Here is a 24099-nt window from a genome sequence, read left to right as displayed (position 1 = left end):
TGTCCCAGGAACTGTCCATGGTGCTTAACTGATTTGTACAGTTAACATGCTCCTAATGGGGGGGGGGGGCAGTTGCCATGGGAACCGAGTCTAGAATAAATCTTCTATGGCTGGTTTCTTTCTCTTCTTCTCTTATGGGATTCTCCCATCCAGCTGTTATGATGCCACAGGGTAGAGAAGGTAGGGAAACTTTTGTACCAGTCTAGTATGACAGTATTGAGATACTTTTGTCTCAATCTAGCATGACAGTATTGAGATGGATTTCTGCAATGACCAACTATTATTGTCTCACCTAGATGAATTAGAGCCATCTTTAGAGCTTGTGGTATTTGTCACTTCTGGTAATGTTGAATAGGATGAGAAGGACTTAGTTTAATGGAAGGGAACCCTTTCTTGGGGAACTCTATGTTACCTAACCTAAACTTGGCAGTCACTAGTCTCATCTAATTCCTATTAGAACCATGTTTTGTTTCTCCTGGCAGATATGATGTGATTTGTCCTCTCTTTCCCTTCAACAACTCATTTCTTTATGGAAACAATTCAAATGTCAGTTACTCCTTGGAATTCCAATCAGTCATGTTGCTTGGAACATTTCCTCCATAATGCTTCCAATAGAGAACATCAATGGAATGGCTTGCGATAGCAATATTACATGATAATTGACTAGCAGATTCTGTTGATTTGTTAGTGCGTTTTCTTTTCTTTGATACTAATTTCTTGCAATCACATATTAAACTCCCCTTACCTCTAATCTCTTTTAGTTGTTTGAAGCCACTGAATGTGGAAATGGCTATGTGGAAGCAGGAGAGGAATGCGATTGTGGTTTCCATGTGGTAAGCATTTGAGACCTTTTAAAACTCCCTTCTAGTCTAGATACTGAAAAAACAAATGTAATATAGAGGCCTGCTACTTATCTTGGCTTCATTCCCTTTCTTTTGTAACCATACTCTTTTTTTTTTAAACCCTTACCTTCCGTCTTGGAGTCAATACTGTGGATTGGCTCCAAGGCAGAAGAGTGGTAAGGGCTAGGCAATGGGGGTCAAGTGACTTGCCCAGGGTCACACAGCTGGGAAGTGTCTGAGACCAGATTTGAACCTAGGACCTCCCATCTCTAGGGCTGGTTCTCAATCCACTGAGTTACCCAGATGCCCCCGTAACCATACTCTTAAAGATTAGCCTTAGCTCAAATGTATTTGGAAGATTTATATAATTCTTTACTATTGTCTATGATTGAGTGAATACTTTTTTTAAATAAATAGAATGGATTCTTTGTAATCCACTTTCTTGTTTCTTTTTAAAGCTATTTAGGCCTCTTTGATCTAAGGTATGTGAATGTAGACCAAGAAATATTATTTCTTCCCCTCCCATTCTCTCTCTCTCTCTCTCTCTCTCTCTCTCTCTCTCTCTCTCTCTCTCTCAAGCTTTCTCTCTATCTTTTTTCTCTCTCTTTATCTCTCTCCTCTTTCTCCTCTCTCTTTGTCTTTCTCTTCTTTCTCTCTACTCTGCCTCTGTCTCTCTCTGCCTCTGTCTCTCTGTGTCTCTCTCTTCCTTTTCCCTCCCTTCATCCTTTCCCCTCACCTCTCCTCTCTTTGAGTCTTCTCAACTCCAAGTCCTGTGCTCTTGATTAGATGGTCTCTGAATTCCCTTCTAGCTTTCACTTTATGTATTGCTGTTAATTCTCTTCCAGTCAAACAACAAACATTTATTAAGCACCTACTATATGCCAAGCACTGGGCTAGGTACTAGGAATATAAAGTTCTTCGAGAGTCTCTGCACTCAAAGAGCCTACATTCCCAAGTACTTGCTTGCCTTTGCATGGTGACCTTATTTGGAGCCTCTTCCTCATTGGAGATCATTGGGAAATAGTAAAGGAATAAATTAGCTAGAGTGAAAGACTCCTTGATCCTTCATGTTAAGTATTTTCTTTTAGGAGTGCTATGGCGTGTGTTGCAAGAAATGCTCACTTTCAAATGGAGCACATTGCAGTGATGGACCCTGTTGTAACAGCACAACCTGTCTTGTGAGTTACTCCAATACACATTCATCCTTCTTTTAACTCCTAAACTACCCAAACAACCCAAAGTTTATTTAACTTTGAGAAAGAAGTAATGCTTGTGTAAGAGTTTATGGCCACTGCCTTTTGCAGCCTTAGAAATAGGTTTTTTACCCTTCAAATAATTAAGAACATCAAAGACATCTGGAAACATCTAACCTGTAGTTACAAGGTCAAGAAGTCTTCCTGCCTGTTGTACCTCCTGCTTTTCCTGCTTCTCCAAGCACTATTTAGTTCTGGGAACATAGTGTTAAGAAGGCTAATTTCCTAGCATGAGTGGTGGAAACCTTGACTTTCCCAGGTTAAAGGACTCTTTGAAAGCTGCCCCAATATGGACAGAAAGCTGATGCATCCTCCATTGCTAATAGACATCAGTGTCTCCTCCATACCGTTTCCTAGCTGAGCTGCCTTCCCTGCTGTGCTCAGAGGGTATGGTTCAGTTGAATGGAGAATTAAGAGTTCCATAAAGTTAAATGAGTAGTGAAGCAAAAATGGATGCCAACCCAGAATTAAATTTTATTTCGTGTACCCATAAGAGGAAAGATGAATATCTTTCTTCACTGAACTACACTCAAAATATCAGGTAAACTTAATGAAGATAAACACACACACACACACACACATATATGTAAATATACATACATATATAAACAATATCCATTGGCGAAATTTAAACAAGAATGTTCAGATTACTCTTTTTATTACCATTTATTTTTACTTTTGTATATGACACATAATAGAGAACAAAATAACATAATGCCCACATATACATATATCCACATGTGTGTATGTATATGTGTATATGTAGATATGTGTGTGGGTCTCTGTGTGTATTCTACCTAATGTGAGTAAATTATAGGGAAGTGGTTTTTGACAAAACATAAGGAAGAACCTACTAATAATTAGAGCTGTTTAACAGTGGAATGAGATGTTCTATTATCCTGATCTTTATTTAAAATAATGAACATGTCAAGTTAGTTTTTGGAGCCTGAACACATTACTCTTTGGCTGATGATTCATAGGCAAGCAGAGTGGGTGGAAGCTGACTTACATCTGCCTCATGACTCATGTTGGTTGTTTGGTGGAAATCATGACTTAAAAGATGCTGTTAATAAAGACGTTTTCAACTTAAAGAATGAGAAGCATTAGAATTTGTTAGTTATTAGAATTTTCAAATAATAGATTCTTACACTCAACTAATGAACTTCAATTTCTAGTTTCAGCCACGAGGGTATAACTGTCGAGAAGGAGTAAATGACTGTGACATTACTGAAACTTGCACTGGAGACTCTGGCCAGGTACAATGAAAAAAAGACCATCCTTTTCACAGTTTGGATACATCTCTTTACAAATTCATTTTAAAACACATTCATTCGGGCAGCTAGAGATCCAGGCCTGAGAAACAGGAGGTTCAAATCTGGCCTCAGACACTTTCAGCTGTGTGACCCTGGGCAAGTCACTTAACCTAATTGCCTTATTCTTACTGCATTTTTTACTTTGAAACCGATAACTAGTATCAATTCTAAGGCAGAAGGTAAGGTGTTTTGTTTTGTTTTGCTTTGCTTTTAAAGCATTCATCAATGGATAGCTTTGTGGATTTTTTCTGTTTTTCTCTGCTTGTTCATCTTCCCCTTCCTACATTACCATATTGTAATATAATTTAACTGAGTCACATCTGAGTTTTGTTGTATGTAAAAACTAGGAAAATCTAGAGACAAAAAAGTTTCTGTCATTCCCTTGAGGATCAAGACCCTTCCTGTGTTCTATCATCACATATTCTTTCTATTTCCGCTTTCATTTGGGGGATCATTTATTGAGAGTATCAGCACATGATTTATAACCAATTAAACTGGCTCTCCTCTCCTGGTGCCCTTAGTTTCTGAGAATGTTAGCCATTTGTAGAACATTTCCCGGTTTCCAGTTCCACATAAGGAAAATATATAGAAATATGGGCAATTGGACCAGTTGGCAAATGTCTTGATGTTAAAAGATTCCCAAATAAACATATTCATTGGCAAAATTTAAACAAGAATGTTTAGATTACTCTTTTTTCTTTGAGTTACCATTTATTTTTACTTTTGTATATGAAACATAACATTATATGAATACAATAACATAATACATAAAATTTGTTATAAATTTACAATAAATTACAATTGATATGTTTATCCAAGAGAAACAAATTCTCACATGAGTTATGTCCAAAAATCTGTCTCATTTCCCACCCTCCTTTGCTCCACCCCAAGGCAGTAGGTAATATGATATTGGTTGTACATATATCATCATATAGCACATATTTTCCTGTTCATCCTGTTGTGAAACAAGACACACACTGCTTACACTAGAGAAAAATTCATGGAGTAAATAAAATGAAGAATTATTCAGATTATTCCGAATGTGACTTAGACATTTCCATCTTGTACTATTTCAGGGTATTGGTAGGTTTATTTTTTCATTGTTCTCTTGCTATGTTGACACATTGTATGCATTATTGGGCATTGTGTTTCATTCCAAAAATATCCTGGAAGATGGATTACTAGAGCTGGACTTGGGAAGACCAAGGTTCATCCCACATTTGACACTAATTCTGTGACTTTGAGCAAGTTGTTTAACCTCCTTCTCACTCAGTTTATTGATTTATAAAGTGGAGAAAAAATAGTGTGAATTGTACCTAGTCCATTGAGATGTTGTGAGGCTCAAATGAGATAATGCATGTAAATAGCTTTGTGAACTTTATCTTTTATAAATAACAATTATTTTTGAAAATACTTTATTACTACACAATAGAGTATATCATACTTAAATTACATGGAAACAATGAGTACTATGTCTTTTTAAAAAATTTATTTAGTCAATTTAGAACATTTTTCTTTGGTTACAAGAATCATGTTTTTTCCCTCCACCTCTAATCCTCTCCTGTAGCCAACCCATAATTCACTGAGTTTCATTTGTGTCCTTGATCAAAGCCCATTTCCATATTATTGATGTTTGCACTAGGGTAATCATTTAGAGTCTATATTCCCAATCATATCCCCATCGACCCATGTGATCAAGGAGTTGTTTTTCTTCTGTGTTTCTACTCCCACAGTTTTTCCTGTGAATGTAAATAGTGTTCTTTCTGATAAATCCCTCCGAATTGTTCTGGATCATTGAATTGCTACTAATAGAGAAGTCCATTACATTCAATTGTACCACAGTGTATCAATCAGTCTCTGTGTATAATGTTCTCCTGGTTCTACTCCTTTCACTCTGCATCAATTCCTGGAGGTCATTCCAGTTCACATGGAATGCCTCCAGTTCATTATTCCTTTGAGCACAAGAGTATTCCATCACCAACATATACCACAATTTGTTCAGCCATTCCTCAATCAGAGGTCATCCCATCATTTTCCAATTTTTTGCCATCACAAAGAGTGCAGCTATGAATATCCATGTACAAGTCTTTTTCCTTATTATCTCTTTGAGGTTTAACCCAGCAGCGCTATGACTGGGTCAATGGGCAGACAGTATTTTAGTGCCTTTTGGACATAGTTCCAGATTGCCCTCCAGAATGGTTGGATCAATTTCACAACTCCACCAGAAATGCATTAATGTCCCAATTTTGCCACATCCCTTCCAACATTCATTACTTTCCTTTGCTGCCATGTTAGCCAATCTGCTAGGTATGAGGTGATATCTCAAAATTGTTTTGATTTGCATTTTTCTAATTGTAAGAGATTTAGAACACTTTTTCATGTGCTTTTTGATAGTTTTGATTTCTTTATATGAAAATTGCATATTCATGTCCCTTGACCATTTGTCAATTGGGGAATAGCTTGATTTTCTTGTACATTTGACTTAGTTCCTTATACATTTGAGAAATTAGACCTTTGTCAGAGGTTTTTGTTACGAATATTTTCCCCCAAGTTGTTGCTTCCCTTCTAATTTTGGTTGCATTGGTTTTGTTTGTACAAAACCTTTTTAATTTGATGTAATCAAAATTACTTATTTTACATTTTGTAATTTTTTCTAACTCTTGCTTGGTCTTAAAATCTTTCCTTTCCCAAAGATCTGACAAGAATACTATTCTGAGTTCAACTAATTTACTTATAGTTTTCTTCATTATATTTAAGTCATTCACCCATTCTGAGTTTATCTTAGTGCAGGGTGTGAGATGTTGATCCAATCTCAACCTCTCCCATACTGTCTTCCAATTTTCCCAGCAGTTTTTGTCATATAGTGGATTTTTGTCCCAAAAGCTGGGATCTTTGGGTTTATTATTGACAATCTTGCTGAGGTCACTTACCCCAAGTCTATTCCACTGATAGTCTTTCTGTCTCTTAGCCAGTACCAAATTGTGTTTGATGACAACTGCTTTATAGTATAGTTTGAGATCTGGTACTGCAAGGCTCCCTTCCTTCACATTTTTTTTTTCATTATTTCCCTGGATATCTTTGATCTTTTGTTCTTCCAAATGAACCTTTTTATGTTTTTTTTTCTAATTCAGTAAAAAAGTTTCTTGGTAGTTCAATGGGTATGGCACAGAATAAATAAATAAGTTTGGGTAGGATTGTCATTTTTATTATATTAACTCATTCTACCCATGAGCAATTAATGTTTTTCCAATTATTTAGATCCAGTTTTAATTGTGTGGAAAGTGTTTTGTAGTTGTGTTTATGTAGTTCCTGTGTTTGTCTTGGCAGATAGATTCCTAAGTATTTTATATTGTCTAGGGTTATTTTAAATGGAATTTCTCTTTCTAATTCTAGCCACTGAGATGTGTTGGTAATATATAGAAATGCTGATGGCTTATGTAGGTTCATTTTGTATCCTGCAACTTTGCTAAAGTTGTTGATTATTTCTGCTAGCCTTATAGTAGATGCTCTAGGATTATTTAAGTAGATCATCATATCATCTTCAAAGAGTGATAGCTTGGTCTCCTCATTGACTATGTTAATACATTCAATCTCTTTTTCTTCTTTAATTGCTACTGATAGTCTTTCTAGTACGATGTTAAATAATAGAGTTGATAATGGGCATCTTTGTTTCACTCCTGATCTTATTGGGAATGCATCTAGTTTATCCCCATTGCAGATGATGTTTGCTGATGGTTTTAGATATATACTGTTTATTATTTTTAGAAAGGCCCTTCTATTCCTATACTTTCTAGTGTTTTCAATAGGAATGAGTATTGCATTTTGTCAAAGACTTTTTCTGCACCTATTAAGTTAATCATGTGTTTTTTTTTTGTTGGTTTGCCAGTTGATGTGGTCAGTTATGTGGATGGTTTACCCAATATTGAACCATCCTTGAACTCCTGGTATAAATTCCACCAGATCATAATGAATAACCCTCTTGATCACTTGCTGAAGTCTTTTTGCTAATGTTCTATTTAAGATTTTTTCATCTATGTTCATTAGGGAGGTTGGGCTATAGTTTTCTTTCTTTGTTTTTGACCTGTCTGCTTTGGAATCAGTACCATATTTGTGTCATAAAAGGAATTTGGTAGAACTCCTTCTTTGCTTATTCTGTCAAGTAGTTTGTATGGTATTGGGATTGGTTGTTCTTTGCATGTTTAATAGAATTCATTTGTGAATCCATCCAGTCCTGGGGATTTTTTCTTAGGGACTTCTTTGATGGCTTGTTTAATTTCTTTTTCTGATATGGGGTTATTTAGGCATTCTATTTCTTCTTCTGTTCATCTAGGCAATTTATATTTTTGTAAATATTCATCCATATCACCTAGATTCCCATATTTATTGTCATATAATTGGGCAAAATAGTTTTTAATGACTGTCTTAATTTCCTATTCATTAGAGGTGAAGTCTCCCTTTTCATCTTTGATACTGTAAATTTGGTTTTCTTCTTTCCTTTTCTTAATTAGATTGATCAGCACTTTGTCTATTTTGTTTGTTTTTTCAAAGTACCAGCTTCTTTTCTTATTTATTAATTCAATAGTTCTTTTACTTAGATTTTATAAATTTCTCCTTTAATTTGTAGGATTTCTAATTTAGTTTTCATCAGAGGATTTTTAATTTCTTCAGTTTCTAGTTTTTTAATTTGCATGCCCAATTCATTAATTTTTGCCCTCCCTAATTTGTTAATATGTGAACTCAAGGATATAAATACCCCCCTGATTACTGCTTTGGCAGCATCCCATAGATTTTGAAAGAATGTCTCATCATTGTCATTTTCTTCAAGGAAATTAGTAATTGTTTCTTTGATTTGTTCTTTAATTAACTGGTTTAGGAGAATCATATTATTTAATTTCCAATTAATTTTTGATTTGCCTCTCCATGTACCGTTATTAATTGTTATTTTTATTGCATTATGATCTGAAATGGTTGCATTTATTATTTCTGCTCTTTTATACTTGTTTGCAATATTTTTATACCCTAGTACATGGTCAGTCTTTGTGAATGTACCATGTACTGCTAAAAAGAAGGTGTATTCCTTTTAGTCCCTATTTATTTTTCTCCACACATCTACTAACTAATTTTTCTAAGATTTCGTTCACATCTCTTAACTCTTTCTTACTTATTTTTTGGTTTGATTTACCTAGATATGATAGAGGAAGGTCCAGTTCTCCCACTAGTATAGTTTTACTATTCATTTCATCCTTGAGCTACACTAGTTTATCCTTTAGAAATGTGGATGCTTTACTATTTGGGCATACATATTGATAACTTATATTTTCTCATTGTCTATACTGCCTTTTACCAGGATGTAATTACCTTCCCTATCTCTTTTAACTAGATCTATTTTTACTATGGCTTTGTCAGATATCCTGATTGTGACTCCTGCCTTCTTTTTCTCAGTTGATGCCTAATATATTTTTCTCCATCCGCTTATCTTTACCCTGTGTGTGTCTACCTTCCTCATGTGTGTTTCTTGTAGAGAACATATGGTAGGATTTTTGGTTTCTAATTCACTCTGCTATTTGCTTGAGTTTTATGGATGAGTTTATTCCATTCACATTCAGAGTTATGAATACTAGCAGTGTATTTCCCAACATTTTGATTTCTACTCCTAGTTCTTCCCTTTCTTCTTTCACTATTTCCTTCTATATAATTATATTGTTTTTAATCTGTTCCCCTAATTCCCACCCTTATTTTGCTTCCTTCCCTCCTCCCTTCTTATTCCTCTCTTATTTTTCTTTAGGGTCTTTTAAAAATATCTCCCCCACTTCCTCCCTTCCTTTTATTACTTTCCTTCCCACCAGTCCATTTGTTACCCTTCTATTTCTCTATAAGGCATGATTCAATTCTCTACCTCAATGGATCTTATTGTTCTTCCCAATTTGAGTCAATTTCAAAGCATTTAAGAATTAATTATTTTCTGTCTCCAACCTCTTTACCCTTCCAGTGTATTGGTGTTCTCCTCCACTCCTGCCATATGCTTCTTTGTGAAATATAAATTTACCCCATTTTGTCTCTTTTCCCATTTCTATTTAAGAAATTCCTTTAAGTATTAACCTCTTTTTTGCCTCTAGTTTTATATATATACATACATTTATGCCTACATATATATGTATATATCTTGGCATTTCATCCTATACAGTTATTCATTGTTCCCTTTCAGTATGATTCTTCTAGCTACCCATGTGATAATACCATTTTAAAGAGTTTCCAATATCATCTTTTCTTATAGGGATAGAAATCATTTTAACTTATTGGGTCCCTTAAACAAGGTTTTTTTCCCCTTTCTTAGTTACCTTTTGGATTCTCTTGAGTTCTGTGTTTGGGTATCAAATTTTCTGTTTACATCTGGTCTTTTCTTTATGAATGCTTGGAAGTCTTCTTTTTTATTAAATGACCATACTTCCCCATGCAAGAATATAATCTGTTTTGCTGGGTAGTTGACTCTTGGTTGTTGACCTAGTTACTTTGCTTTCCTGAATATCATATTCCATGCCTTTTGGTCCTTAAGTGTAGATGCAGCCAGATCTTGTGTTATACTAACTATGGTTCCATGGTATCTGAATGACTTCTTAGCAACTGGTAATATTTTTTTCATGGTCTGGTAGTTCTTGAATTTGGCTGTAACATTACTGGGCATTGTCAATTCAGAGTTAAATACAGGAGGTGATCTGTGGATTTTTTCAATCTACACTTTTCCCTCTTGCTCTAGAATTTGGGACAGTTTTCTTGCATAATTTACTATAAAATGATGTTCAGACTTTTCCTTTTTTCATGCTCTTCTGGTAGTCCAATAATTCTTAAATTATCTCTTCTGGCTTTGTCACTTTGTGTATGAGATGTTTCATATTTTCCTTAATTTTTTTGTTGTTTTGAATTTGTTTTATAGATTCATGAAGCCTTGTGAAGACATTAGTTTCTTTTTGTTGGATTCTAGTTTTTAAAGACTGAATTTCATCCCTGACTTTTTGGTCATCCTTCTCATTCTGGTCTGATTTTCTTTGGAATTCATCTTTCATCTTCTTTGCATCATCTTTTATCTTCAAGCTTTTTAATTTTGTCTTTAAAGACACTGTTTTCTGTTTCCAGATGACTTATTTTGATTTTTAAATTCTTTTTCCAGTTGTCTTCAACCTCTCTTAATTGTTTTTTGACTTGTATTTTGAGTTCTTCCAAAACCTGTGTCCAATTTGCTGGAGTTTCTGTGTTTTTCCTTGGTGTTCCTTGGTCCTCTTCTGTTCCAATTGCTCTTTGTTCATTACCTGGATAGAAGAGGTTAATTGTAATTTCTTTTTTCTTTTTCTATTGTTTACTCATATTTCCCCTTCTTTCCCTGCCTGTGATTGCCTGTAATATTGTTCCTTTGATCATGTGCTGGATCTGTGGGTTTGGGCTATTCTATCCTGTAGGGACTTCTTTTCTGCTCTGCTGATTGGTCAAGTTGAGCCCTGATATCAACTCTTTCTCAGCTGGCAGCAGAAGCTGAAAAGGAGCCTTTGCCCTTAGAGCTTAGTCAGCACGGCTCTCAGAGCATTCTGGGGGAGGGCTGTTGGAGTTTGAGCTTCTCTGCCCTCTGAAGGCTTCTTATCTGCCCTATTGATAAGATTGAGCCAGGGCAGAGTTGATCTATGAAGCTACATGTGCCCTGAAGCCAAAACCTCGGGAAGGGGGTTAAGAGGGTAAGATGAAATGTGGTGGCTGCGACTCGTTTGCCTTCTCTACACTTCTCCTCCAGCTGCCTCCCCGCCACCTGTCTTCAATGGCCTGAACCTGGCACAGCTGTGCCAGCAAGGTACTCCCTCTGGACTAGTACCCTTGCCCAGACAAAGGTTCCAGCCACCACTGGAGGCTCAGCACTTTAGGTGGGGGAGGGGTTCTGTGACCTTCTTTCTTCCTTCCCCTTAAAGCCGAGTGTTCTAGAATTCAGGCTTTTGGGGGGGGGGCATACCTTTTAAGTTGAGTCCAGCAGGAGGGTTCGCTTGTTTTGTCCTGTTGTTAGATTTGGTTTTCAGTCCCCTCAAACTTGTGTTTTTAATTTGGTGAGCTAGGGTTTTCAGAGGCCTGAAGTTTTGCTGCCTTTAAGCTGCCATCTTGCTGAGTACCATGTCTTGAAATTATCTTTTTCAACTTTTTGAAAAGCCCAAGTATTGTAATGAAGATCTAGTACTGTAATTTTTGAGGCATCATTAATTAGACTTGATATCTTTTTAACCTAAGCATTACATATATGTAATGCTCACATAGGCTAACATATATGAATTAATCTGTTATAGAAATGCCCCTTACTCTTTCAAAGGTGGTTATTCAAATATCAGTTGACCACAAAAAGATAGTGGTTCAGTAAAAAGAACATTGATTTTGGAATCTAAAGACCAAGGATTGATTCCTTCACTTTAATTCTGGAATGAAGGGAGAGTTCATTTTGCAGTCCTGATACTGTATTCTAAGAATAGATTCCATTGGAAAAGATCAATTGACCATTGCTGAATTGGTAATAGACATGGTGCTGTCAGGCAAGGTTTATCTCTGAAATTCTCAAATGAAAATATCTCGGAAAATAAGTTGCTTAGAAGGGAAAAAATATTCCTGGAGGTTTATGAATAGCTCAGTGTTCTTGTAACAAATAGCTATAAGTATCAGCATACATTATTCTGCAGTTTAATAACTCTAAATAGGCAAAAATGACATGACTGTACTCTGATTTGCAGAAGTCAGTGTAAATTGCAACACTTGCTCATTTAATAGCTGAGTTGCATGGATATGCTTCATTGATTAGGTTTCATCCTTACTCTTACTGCCATGAAAGGGCTTCAGTTTGGGATTTCTCAGCTTTAGGACACATGGTAAATAAAATGAGAATTCAGAAGGAAAAACACCTTTCCTCAGCCTCACCCACCCTAGCAGTACTCTGGGTGAATAGATTAGAAAATGAAATCAGTTTTTAAAGAAATGCTTCATAAAATGATCCTGCTAGAGAAAATATCTATACCCATCACACTCAGTTATTATAATAATGATGTAGTTTTTGGTGAAGTAAGGGCAATAATAGCATAGTACTCATTTCGAATTAGAAAGTAGAAAGGTGGGGGCATTTAGGTGGCTCAGTGGATTGAGAGCCAGACCTTAAGATGGGAAGTTCTGGGTTTAAATGTGGCCTCAAGTACTTCCTAGCTGTGTGACCCTGGACAAGTCACTTAACACCCGTTTCCTAGTCCTTATTGTTATTCTTCCTTGGGACCAATGTATACTATTGATTAGAAGGCAGGAGGTAAAGATTTTTTAAAAAGATAGAAAGCTGTTTTATGTATATGTATATATATATATATATACACGCATATATGTATATATATAGGTGTGGAGTTACTGACCAGTACTGTGTATAAGGTACCTAGAGAAGTGGGCTCATGAATACAATACAAACTAGTTTTTGATAGTTCTGAAATTTTTCTAGAATAAGGCCTTGCACATATGTGTTTTAGAATTATAATCTGACCTGTTATCTGGACTGCCATTTTTCAGTGATCGTGAATTTAAGACTGTACTTAAATATAATCAATTTCTTATCATAGTATAGCAAATAGAAGACTGGACTTCTCTGAATCAGAACAACTTATTTCAGGGCTCCCTTCTGATGCATGCATCCTATGTGATCCTGGACAAGTAATTTCATCTCTCTGCTCCATAGACAAATTTTAAACTAAATTTCACAGTAGTTGAGATGATTGGAATAATCTGCTTAGTAGCAGCTTCCTACAATGATAAAGATCACAGGTCAGGGACTTCTTCAACCCCAAATTACTTACCATATTAAAATCTATAACTGATTCTCACCCTTTTCAAACCTAATTTATCACATCTTAAAACCATTTTATATTCATGAGTTAAAAAACAATATTGAGGTATTAGAACATGTTCTTTCTAATTTCTAGTTATAACATCACTTATTTCCTTCTTGACTTTTCCACATTGTGCTTGATATTATATTTAAAAATTATTATTATTGAAAATGTATGATGGATTTTATTTATTGCCAATTCTTCCTTATTTTGTATACAGTTGCAATATTTACTAATAAAGTTGTGTCTTACAGTGCCCACCCAATCTTCATAAACAAGATGGATATTCTTGCAATTCCAATCAGGTATGCCAAGCTTCACAGATTTTAATATAAATATTATAAAGAACAGTTTGCATGATTTTTGCCACTTCTGTTTTTTGTAGGTAGGAAACAACTCAATTAGCTATCATAGTAAGAATCTAACTCAAAATGAGAAATCTCTCTTACTATAAATTACCCCAGGAAGAAGAGAATCTATAATTTTTTTTAATCTCTGGAAAAAAGACTTGTCAGTATTTAGGAATATGTTGTTATGGAAATCTTAGGGTTTGAATCCCTTTCTGTAGTTTAAACTATAAAAAACAGAAGAGTTTGATGGAACTATTTTCCCTCTAAGAACCCTAGAAGCCTTTGGGAATATCTTCAATTCAATGACTGGGAAGATGTCAAAGCCTTACTCATGACCCATTGATTTCCTCTATATAATTTTTCTTCAATACTTAAAAAGTACTTTCATTGTACTTTTGTGCTTTCTTTCCTTTCCTTGGTGTTCTATTATCTATTTATCCATGTTGAATATTATTTTGTTAATTTCTGTCTTTTCCTCCATTTCACTACTTTGAATATCACATAACTCTATTTCCCATCATTCAATAAATATTTATTAAGCATTTACTGTGGGCCAAGCACTGTACTAAATACTAGACCTAACCAGCTGTTCTTTATTAATTTATTAAGTATATTACACATATACTTAATGTCCATCATCTAGATAGCCACTGGTGTTATAAAATAGTATGTGCCAAGATTAAGTTTTCTCTCTATATCCATCTCTTCCTTTCCATTACCATTTCCAATGCCATCATGATAACCATCACTTACCAATGGAATTATTATAGCTGATCTCCTTGATTCTTGCCTTGTCTCCCTCCAGTATCATGTAACCACTGCCAGACTCAAAGCTCTTAAACATGCCTTTCATCTTTTCATTTCTCTGTTTAAGTCTGTTAAATACTACATCAACTTAAAAATCTTTAGTTTGAGTTTTCAAGGCAATCCATCATTTTTTTATAAGCTGTTACATATACAAATTTATTTCTGGCTCTTCCGTGATGTGATATCTTTGCTACAGCCATGGGGGTGTCTTTACTGTCCTTTGAATACTCCATTAATTTTTTATTTCCCTTTACTGTGCTCTCACTGTTGAAGTTTCCAAATCCTTACCCATTCTTCAAAGGCTTTCTTAAGTTTTACTTTCTCCATAAAGTGGCCTCGAACTATTCATCCCTAATTGTTTTCAACTTTCTCTAAACTTCTTTTAGAACATAATAACTATAACACAAAACTTAGTATTTAATAATATACACAAATATAGTAATATTATTTCTTTACTTCTCATTATTTAAAAATTATTATAAATGTATTATAATTTTAATATTTATTTATAATTATAAATATACAACCAAGAGATAAATTTATAACATAGGGCAAATATCACATAATTTAGCACTCAATTATAAATTCATGATTATAAATTTATATAAAATAATTATATATTTTACAGTTATAAACATGTGTGATATATAAATTATATTTTACGTAACATTCTATAATTGTAAATTATATAAAATTAAGTGCTATTAACCTTGAAAGCAACAATTTTTAGTATGTTTTCTGTCCACCATCCCTTTTTATAAACAATTACATAATACAGTCTCATGAATAGTATATATGTTCAATAATAAACACTTAAGTTGAAGATAAAAAAATTAAGTGCTAAATTATATGATATATGTCCTATGTTATAATTTGCCATTTAATATGTATTTATAATTAGATACATAGTTATAAATAAATTATAATTAATTTATAACTACATATGAAGACAAATATATAGATTATAGTTCCCTCTGTTAATTATATGCATCCACACGTTATGTGTATAGATATGCTTATATACACACGTGAGTAATTTACTAATAATTTTCCTCATTCTGATTCTAAGTTCTTTTAGAGCAGAAATGGTGGCATACAGTTCCTAGCAGAGTAGTTAGAATTTTCTCATTATCAGAAAGGTCAGTTTTATAGTGTGGTGAAATGGAAAAGATATTGAACTGTCTAGCCCATAATGTATTACATTACATGTGTAACCATAGAGGTTGGATTAGATGATTATTGTTCTCTTTTTATCTCTAAAATTCTGAGACTATAAATACACAATGATGAGTATATAACAGTCACCAGAATCAATATTTTGTTGACTAATATGTCACTGAATAAAATCTTGTAGAAATGCACACACGACTTTCCCTATATGTTTCCATATTTTGCCAACTTCATCTGTTCTGTTAGACTTGATGGATTCAATGTTTCAGGACCTTTCTGTTTACTACTGAGAGATCCAGACATCACAATACCTAGTGTTTTTATGCTCTGTTCATATTCTGCTATTTTGCCACCTTTGGCTTCTGGAGACTTCACTATTCTTTGTATCTGAAGAATCTGTAGAGACTCTCTAAGCCAATGGAATGATAAACCTTCTTTGATGTGTACATTTGAGCTATGGCTTATTTGGTCCTGCCATTTGGATCCTTTTTTGAAGAAGCATCCACTTGTGATGAAGAGCTCTGGCTCTAAGTTGGCCCTAGACAGTTCCTTCTGTTAACTTTCCAAGAAGACAGGGTTCTACCTACAGGAATTATTTGGAACACAAACAGTGCCCCAGTTGAAAGGCACTAAGGGAAACCATATCTTATAAATTTATTGTGAAGAATATGTCAAGCCATTGCTAAATTAAAGAAAGGCTGCATCTATCATGTCTATTTTTCCCTTAGACCTTTTCTTCCCTCTTGGAGGAGATCAGGTGAATTTGACAAAATCCCCTCTCTCTAAAGTCATGATTCATGCCATCCAAGTCAGAAAATTTCATAAGCCATTTGGACATTTCCCACTAAAAAGCTCCAACAGTTTTTGGTTTTCCCATCTCTTGGTACAAGTAGTTGGGGATGTTTTGTGAAGGAAAATGTTGAAGTAATCACTGAATCAATCTGTACAAGTTTATATTCTTAATGCTATGGAAATATATACACACATATGCAGTAAGATTTCATTTAATGAGATCAGTACATTCCAAGACCCCTTGTATAAGTTGGAAATTATTATGCATAATAGTGAACTCCATTTTTGAATAAGTATATCTTTTACAAACATCCTAGGCACTTTATGACTTTTTGTAGGTTTATCAGACCTACCAGTATCACTACTCTTGTAATAACTAAAAGGCATTAATGAAAGAAAAAGAAACACTGCTCTGATACTGACTCAACTTGTTACAAGTGAAAACTCCAGACAAAGATTGATGTGGGACTAATATTGGCCACAAAACAATGTAATGACTTACACTAATTTTTCTCAGAGTGAGAATGAGAATGATTGGGTAAACTGCTGCCACACTTTACTTCAGTTGGGAAAATGGCTTGGATTTAGTGTGTAATTTAAATTTTTTATGATACATATTTTTCTATCTTTATTTTCTCAATTGCCAATTTTGTATATGTGAATTTTTACAAGTTGAGTTCATATAAAATGAGGTCCTACTATGTATATTTAAATATACATGTACATATATCATAAGTATATGTAACTTTATCATGTTTATCTTAAGATCCTAGTGACTTAATAACTTTTCCTGGGAGGCAGAAAAGGATCCTAGGATTTGGAAAAGGAGAAAAAAAAGTTGAGCAAGAAAATGTAAAGGAAACTTTGGAGTCAATATTCTAAAGCTAGACACAACCCAAGTGTTTTGTCTGACTTGTGATTTTTTTTTAGGGTCGCTGCTACAATGGGGAGTGCAAGACAAGGGATAATCAATGCCAATACATCTGGGGAAGCAGTAGGTTTTCTTTTCCCATAACTTATTATATGTATATGTATCTGTTTTTCTCTTCACAAATCCTTCTTTCCCAGTTTTGCAGCATGTCACTTGCTTCTCAAAAAGACAGAAAAATGAGGAAAAAGTTGAGAGTGGAAAGTATATAATCTGTCAGTCCTTAAAAAAAAAATTGTACCAATGTCTTGTGTTTATAAATAAAAGATGATAGATGATTCTTTCATAAAGTTTCCTTGGCTTTCTGAAAGGCTCATTGACTTTTCTTTCAGTGAAATCACACTGAATAGCAGTGATAAAATCTGTGAGTTGCAATAGCTTTGAGATGTACTTTATGTGCTGATTTTATATATGTACATATGTGTATGCATGTATGTGTACATACATCTGGAGCTCTTTGTATATACATACACAGACACATATGGAGCTCCCCAAGGAAGACTCCAGAGACTGATTGTATAAACATCTAGGAAGTGTTGCCAACATCTATGTTGGCAAACGTGTCTCATGGTATTTGAGACTTGGCAGGAAGATCTTGTAGCCCCATGGCAATTGTTAGTGCCTAGAAGCCAGCCTGGGGGGAGTTCCAAAGATATGTATATTATTTAGCTTCCCATTTCAGTCTCTTAGTTAGCAATTATAAAGCAATGACCCTGATTCCTATGCAGAGCTCTGACAGGCTCATTGGAATCATTCGGAAACTTTTGCTCTATCAATTGCAAAGAAAGGTTTTTCCACCCAGAAATGCAAGACAGATGATGGTATCTCTCTTACTCTTTTAAGGATATTCCCAGAGGATTCATCTCTTACCAGCCCACATTTGTTCTTCTTGGAATCTGACTTGTCAGTTCCTTTTAGTTTGTAAAGGGCAAACTGGAAGGCAGAATACTCTTCTCTTCTTTCACAAAAGGAGAAAAAGCAATGGCAAGAAAACCCTCATTGCTCCCTTTTTCCTGCCCTTTATTACCAGGCATCTTGATCAGGATCCATTAATGTGGATTGGGGCTTGTATGTTCTAAAGGAAATCAAATTGTGAAAAATGATCCTAGGATAAATGGATTTATTTATATGATTGCCATTGCAAGAGTATTCTTTGATGAAATGTCATTGTGTAACGCCTTGTTTTCTATTTAATCAAGTACTTACTAAACACCACGCATATATCAGTCACTGGATTTGGGGCATGTAAAGGCAAAAAATAAAATCATCTCTATCATTGAGGTTTAACAATATAGGGACATAAAAAATGAAAAATAGTCAGCAACAAAAATAACAACTAGCATTTCTATAGTACTTTAAAGTTTGTAGAGCATCTTACATAAATTATATTATTAGCTACTCACAACTCCTTGACATGGGTGCTCTATTTATCCCTATTTTATAGGTGGACAAATTGAAACTTACAGAAATTATAACTAGGGATAGCTAATAATTGTCCTGAAGATTTGAATCCTGAATTTCTAAGTTCAGCCCTCTCTAGCTTTCAAAATATAGAAATAAAATTTTAAGCACCAAAGCAATTTTTTTAAAAAGGCCTTTGCTGCTCCTAACAAATATGAAACCTAGAATTGTATGAGTTTTGTATAGGTAAAATTAATTTTCCTGCTAGAGATGGTTATATATTGCCTGCATTTATGAAGGAACTGATTTCCCTAAGATTGGGATTATAAGTGGAATGAATATCTTTCTCTTCTCTGCCTCATTCTCAAAAGAGGCTGCAGGGTCTGACAAATTCTGCTATGAAAAACTCAACACAGAAGGCACCGAGAAAGGGAATTGTGGGAAAGATGGGGACCGATGGATTCAGTGCAGCAAACAGTAAGTGTTTAGCCTTTGGTGAGAAATGTGTGTGTGTGTGTGTGCATGAGTTCTGGGTGTAAACCTGAAGAGCATCCAAAATAAGCCCTAATGATTTTTTCATTTGGGCAATGATTTTAGAATATTGTCCAGTATATGTATATATATATATATTTTTTTAAAATCAGTGATTTTAGAGTATCAAATGAGCCTAAAGACTAAGAGCCTATGATTAACAAAAACAATAATGATACAATCAATGCTGTGGTTTAGAGGGGAAAAATTTCCTGCTTCAGGGCAGCTTATTTAGCAATACTACTTTACAAAACTTTGTAAACTCACTCTTAGCTTTTCATTTTAATAGAGCTGCAGATGAGATTTGTGAATAGTGTGATGTAGAAATTACTTTGCATACAAAATGCAAGCACCAAGTTAAACCATCTGTATTTTAAACACCTCTTTTGAACAAAACATTGTGTTTTTAGGTTTTAAGATTAGTTCATTAAATTAAATTATTATATTGAAAAGAAAATTTTTCTTCTAAAAATTTGAATTTCTCTCTAGACTAAGGGAAGTTGGGATGTGTAAGTGAGAATTTTACTCAAATCCCTGGGTTTGCTTATCAGATTTGGATGATCAGTATCACTAAGTAGTAAATTCTAAATAAAAAAGCTCCATTTTATATAAATTAATTTAAATTTTTATAGCCTTTCCTGAGGCTTTATTTTTTATTTTTATTTATTTATCTAGCCTTTCCTAATTACTTTCTTCACAACATGACTTTCCTAGGGTCTCACAGGTAATACCAGTCTTAGGTAGGATTCAGACACAGTCTTCTCACTCCAGCTTTTATAGTCTTCTGACTAATCTATACTGCCTTAATTCTTAATAATTGGGCAACTAATTTCCTTTGGTGTGAAGAAGTTTCATATTGTTTTATAAATTAGTCCTATCTAATGCTTCATGACCCCATTTCAGTTTTTCTTGGCAAAGAAACTGGAGTGGTTTGCCATTTCCTTCTCCAACTCATTTTATAGATAAGGAAACTGAGGCAAACAGGATTAAGTGACTTGCCTAGGGTCACACAACTAGAGTCTGAGGGCAGGTTTTGAACTCAAGTCCTCCTAACTCCAGAGGAGGCATTCTATCCACTGTACCACCTAGCTGCCCAAAGTTTTACAATGAAAGAACTTATGTTAAATTTTATCCATCAAGCCCTTTGCCCAAAATGGCTTGCATAGAGCCAACCTTAATTTATTGTGGTTAGTCAGTCAATGAACATTTATTAAGCCCCTACTATGTTCCAAGCACTGTGCTAAATAGTACCTGGTGTGACCAAATGATGAAGCATCCCTAAGGATTACATCCAGATGGGAAATGAAGAGATGAGTAGCCTGGGTACCCAACCTCTCCACTCCATCTTCCAATCAGAGGAGGAATATTAGGACTGATGGTATCTCACAGGATGATGAGGTTCCTGGGGTCATGATGGATAATTCCATGAGTGGGATGTGAAGAGATGACTACTGCACCTTTTTGTGGTCTTGAGTGTTCCTGACCTGGAACCAGATAACTAGATTAGGGGTGACTTCCCACCCTTACCAGATGGCTAATGTGTGTCTCACTAACACTAATGGATCTTAGAACCAGGAACTTTTTACCCTACAAATAAATGATTTCTCTCAAGCTATTTCTTAAGCTGCATCAAAGGAACTGATTAAATTATTATTCATAAATAAATACATTAGAGATTTGAATGATTATAATTCCCCCTCTCCCTTTTTTTGCTTGCAGTGATGTATTTTGTGGTTTTTTGCTCTGTACCAATCTTACTCGGGTTCCACGAATTGGTCAACTTCAGGGAGAAATCATCCCAACTTCCTTTTATCACCAAGGTCGAGTTATTGACTGCAGGTAATTCATTACATGCTGAAATGTCCAGTAATTCAGGAAGTAAAACTTAAAGAGATAGTATCATAGATGATTAAAAATCAGGAAGAATTGAAAGATAGCTTTGAATAAATTATTTTATTCACATTTTATCACCACTTTCCTTTTGAAAATCCTTAAGAATGTGCATTTAAAGATTTGTTGTTCAGTTGTTATGGTCATGCCTGACTCTTTGTGATTCCATTTGGGGTTTGCTTGGCAAAGAAAATAAACTGATTTGCCATTTCCTTTTCCAGCTCATTTCATGGATGAGGAAACTGAGGCAAACAGGGTGAAGTGACTTGTCTAGGTTCACATAGCTAATAAATGTCTATGGTCAAATTTGAAATCAAGTCTTCCCAACTCCAGACCCAGCACTCTATCCACTGCATGACCTAGTTCCCCCTATGTGCAGGATATTGTGCTATTAAATATCATGGTACTGCTTTGTTACATGATCCAAGTTCATCTGATTAGAAATTACTTACACACTAATTTGAGCAGTGAGTTAAAACATCAACAAAAGTAATTTGCTCTACACTGTTTTCTAAGTTGTGCATAATCCAGTGTTGGATTTTGTTGTTGTTGAGTTTCAGTCATGGGCTATATCTGATTAATAAATATAGTTAACATAGAAAGTAATGATTATTATCATGTTTAAACAATGAGTAGGAGTTATAAAATCCAGTTCAGTTGAGCTAAGCCTCTGAAACAGACATATGAGGTCTCATATATCTAAATGAACTTTATCTCTTAAATCAATAAATCAACAAGTATTTGCCAACTATGTGCTGGACCCACTCCTTCAAACCCATTTTTAGAGCCTGTGTGCTCATTCCAGCCCTATTTCCATTGCTTTCACCATTTTGGACTGCCCTTCTGAATTTACCTTCATAACTAATCCTTTTGAATATCTGTTATGGAGGGAAATCACCATCATTTGAGGAAGGCTTAGATTTCTGGAAACAGAAGACTTCATTAATTATTTTTTGAGATTGAGACCATCTCATATGAAGTTCCTAAATCCTCTTCCTTTCTCCTTTGAGCTTTTCTATATCCCCACCTCTTCTCCTTTTTTTCCCTTCAGATTTCAGAGGACAAAGTGGCAATCCTCTTTGCCACACCTCACTTCTCCTTTGGTGCCCTGTTTTGTAATCTTGTCTTGCAGCCTTCTATCTCTGTTCACACATGCAGGTTGACCTGGTGCTTGGAAAGGCATCTAGATGCTTAGTGAAAATCCTCTTCTCCTTCACCAGTCAGCTCAGGTGCTACCTTCTCCATGAAGCCTTCTCTGAACTCTAATACCTAGACCTAATACTTCATCAATCTCTCTGTCTCTCTCTGTCTCTCTCTGTGTCTCTCTGTCTCTGTCTCTCTCTCTGTCTGTCTCTTTCTTTCTCTCTCTCCTCTTCTTTCTTTCTTTCTCTCCTCTCATTCTCTCTCCCTGGTTAATAAGTTTTGTACACTTATCACATTATAACTTATATTAGTGTTTTCTTGCATACATCTCTTATATTCCAGTATGGTTATTGCTTCTTATCTTCGTGATACTGTCTAGGACAGTAAACCACATGTAGTGAATAATAAATAATAAATCTTTTTTTTTGCTTGAATTGTTCCATCTTAACCACTTTGACCTTGAAACCTCTAGGATTAATGCTAATATTGGCATCTGTCTTCTTTCTCTAGCGGTGCTCACGTTGTTTTAGATGATGATACTGATGTAGGGTATGTGGAAGATGGAACACCATGTGGCCCATCCATGATGTGTCTAGATAGAAAGTGCCTACAGATTCAATCCCTAAACATGAGCAGCTGCCCCCTTGATTCCAATGGCAAAGTTTGTTCCAATCATGGGGTAAGTAAGTGTGTAATGAGAGGCTGAGCTAAGCCCCCTTTCGTCACAGTTTTTTGTCATTAAAAAATTGAAAAATTTTACTGGATTAAATTATTTTTAGTAACTCTCTATGTGATCATGTTGCCTGTTGTGTTGTGCCTAAGAAACTGACCCCTGAAAAAGAATAGATATTCATGTGAATAACACACATACACAGAGTCATAATTATTACTCTGATTGCAGGATTGTAGGAGCATTGATTTAGAGCTGGAAGAGACTTTAGGGCTCCTTTAATCCAAACTCCTCCTTTGATATTTTGGGAGGAAACTAGGCACCGAGTAAGAGTAACAGACTTGCCCAAGGTCACACACATAGTAAATTAACCATTAGGATTTAAACCCAGATCCACAGACACCAAATTCAACAGCCTTTCCATTATACCTCTCATCAAATATATTCTTGCTAAAAAAAATTGCTTTTTGGCAACCTAAACAATGACAAATCAACTTCATGTAGTGCTTTAAAGTTTGCAAAGCATTTTTCTTACGACAGCCCTCAGAGGTTGATATCACCATTTTACAGGAAAGCTAAGTGGCCAAGAGGCTCGACCCTAGGAGACAAGAGTTCAAAACCAGCCTCAGCTACCTGGTAGCTATGTGACTCAATTAAGTTACTTTGTCTCTGTTTTCTCATCTGTAAAATAGAAATAAAAATAGTATCACTTACCTCACAGAATTAAATGATGTAACATATGTAAAGTGCTTTGCAGACCTTAAAGTGTTCTAAAAATACTAGTAGTTCTCATTACAATAATAACAACAATAATAATTGTTATTAACATCTCTATTTTACAGAGAAGGAAGAGGTTGAGAGGTTAGGTGGGCAAGTGCCCATGAAAACATAGTAACTCTCTTGGGAGGGATTCAAACTCAGGTAACTCTAAATGCAGTCCCTTAGCCACAGTGTGTGTCTCATTGCCAAATTGCAATATTTCTCACTTTCTTTTGGAAAAAGAGCAACTAAGGAGAGATTAATGTTAATTAATTAATTAATCCAAGTTAATGAGATCCCTTGAAGAACTTCCCATTGTACTGACATGATCTGTATGAAGTAGGTACTTGGGAAATATTGGTTGAATCTAAT

General features: G+C 34.9%; 1 protein-coding gene across 3 annotated transcripts in view; it reads left to right on the top strand.

The window, feature by feature from the left end:
• The window catches only part of ADAM23 (ADAM metallopeptidase domain 23), a 242799-nt gene that overhangs the window by 186550 nt on the left and 32150 nt on the right, over positions 1-24099 (top strand). For all 3 annotated transcript variants that reach the window (XM_016425122.2, XM_001370517.4, XM_007501857.3), the window contains exons 16-23: positions 762-833; positions 1931-2020; positions 3271-3351; positions 13541-13591; positions 17336-17399; positions 19106-19211; positions 20985-21104; positions 22809-22977. In XM_016425122.2, coding sequence (XP_016280608.1) covers positions 762-833; positions 1931-2020; positions 3271-3351; positions 13541-13591; positions 17336-17399; positions 19106-19211; positions 20985-21104; positions 22809-22977 — 753 coding nt within the window. The remainder of the gene's footprint in view (positions 1-761; positions 834-1930; positions 2021-3270; positions 3352-13540; positions 13592-17335; positions 17400-19105; positions 19212-20984; positions 21105-22808; positions 22978-24099) is intronic.

This window comes from Monodelphis domestica, chromosome 8 (genome assembly GCF_027887165.1).
Source record: "Monodelphis domestica isolate mMonDom1 chromosome 8, mMonDom1.pri, whole genome shotgun sequence".
NCBI classification, from domain to species: Eukaryota; Metazoa; Chordata; class Mammalia; order Didelphimorphia; family Didelphidae; genus Monodelphis; species Monodelphis domestica.
This window is presented reverse-complemented; position numbering and strand designations above follow the sequence as displayed.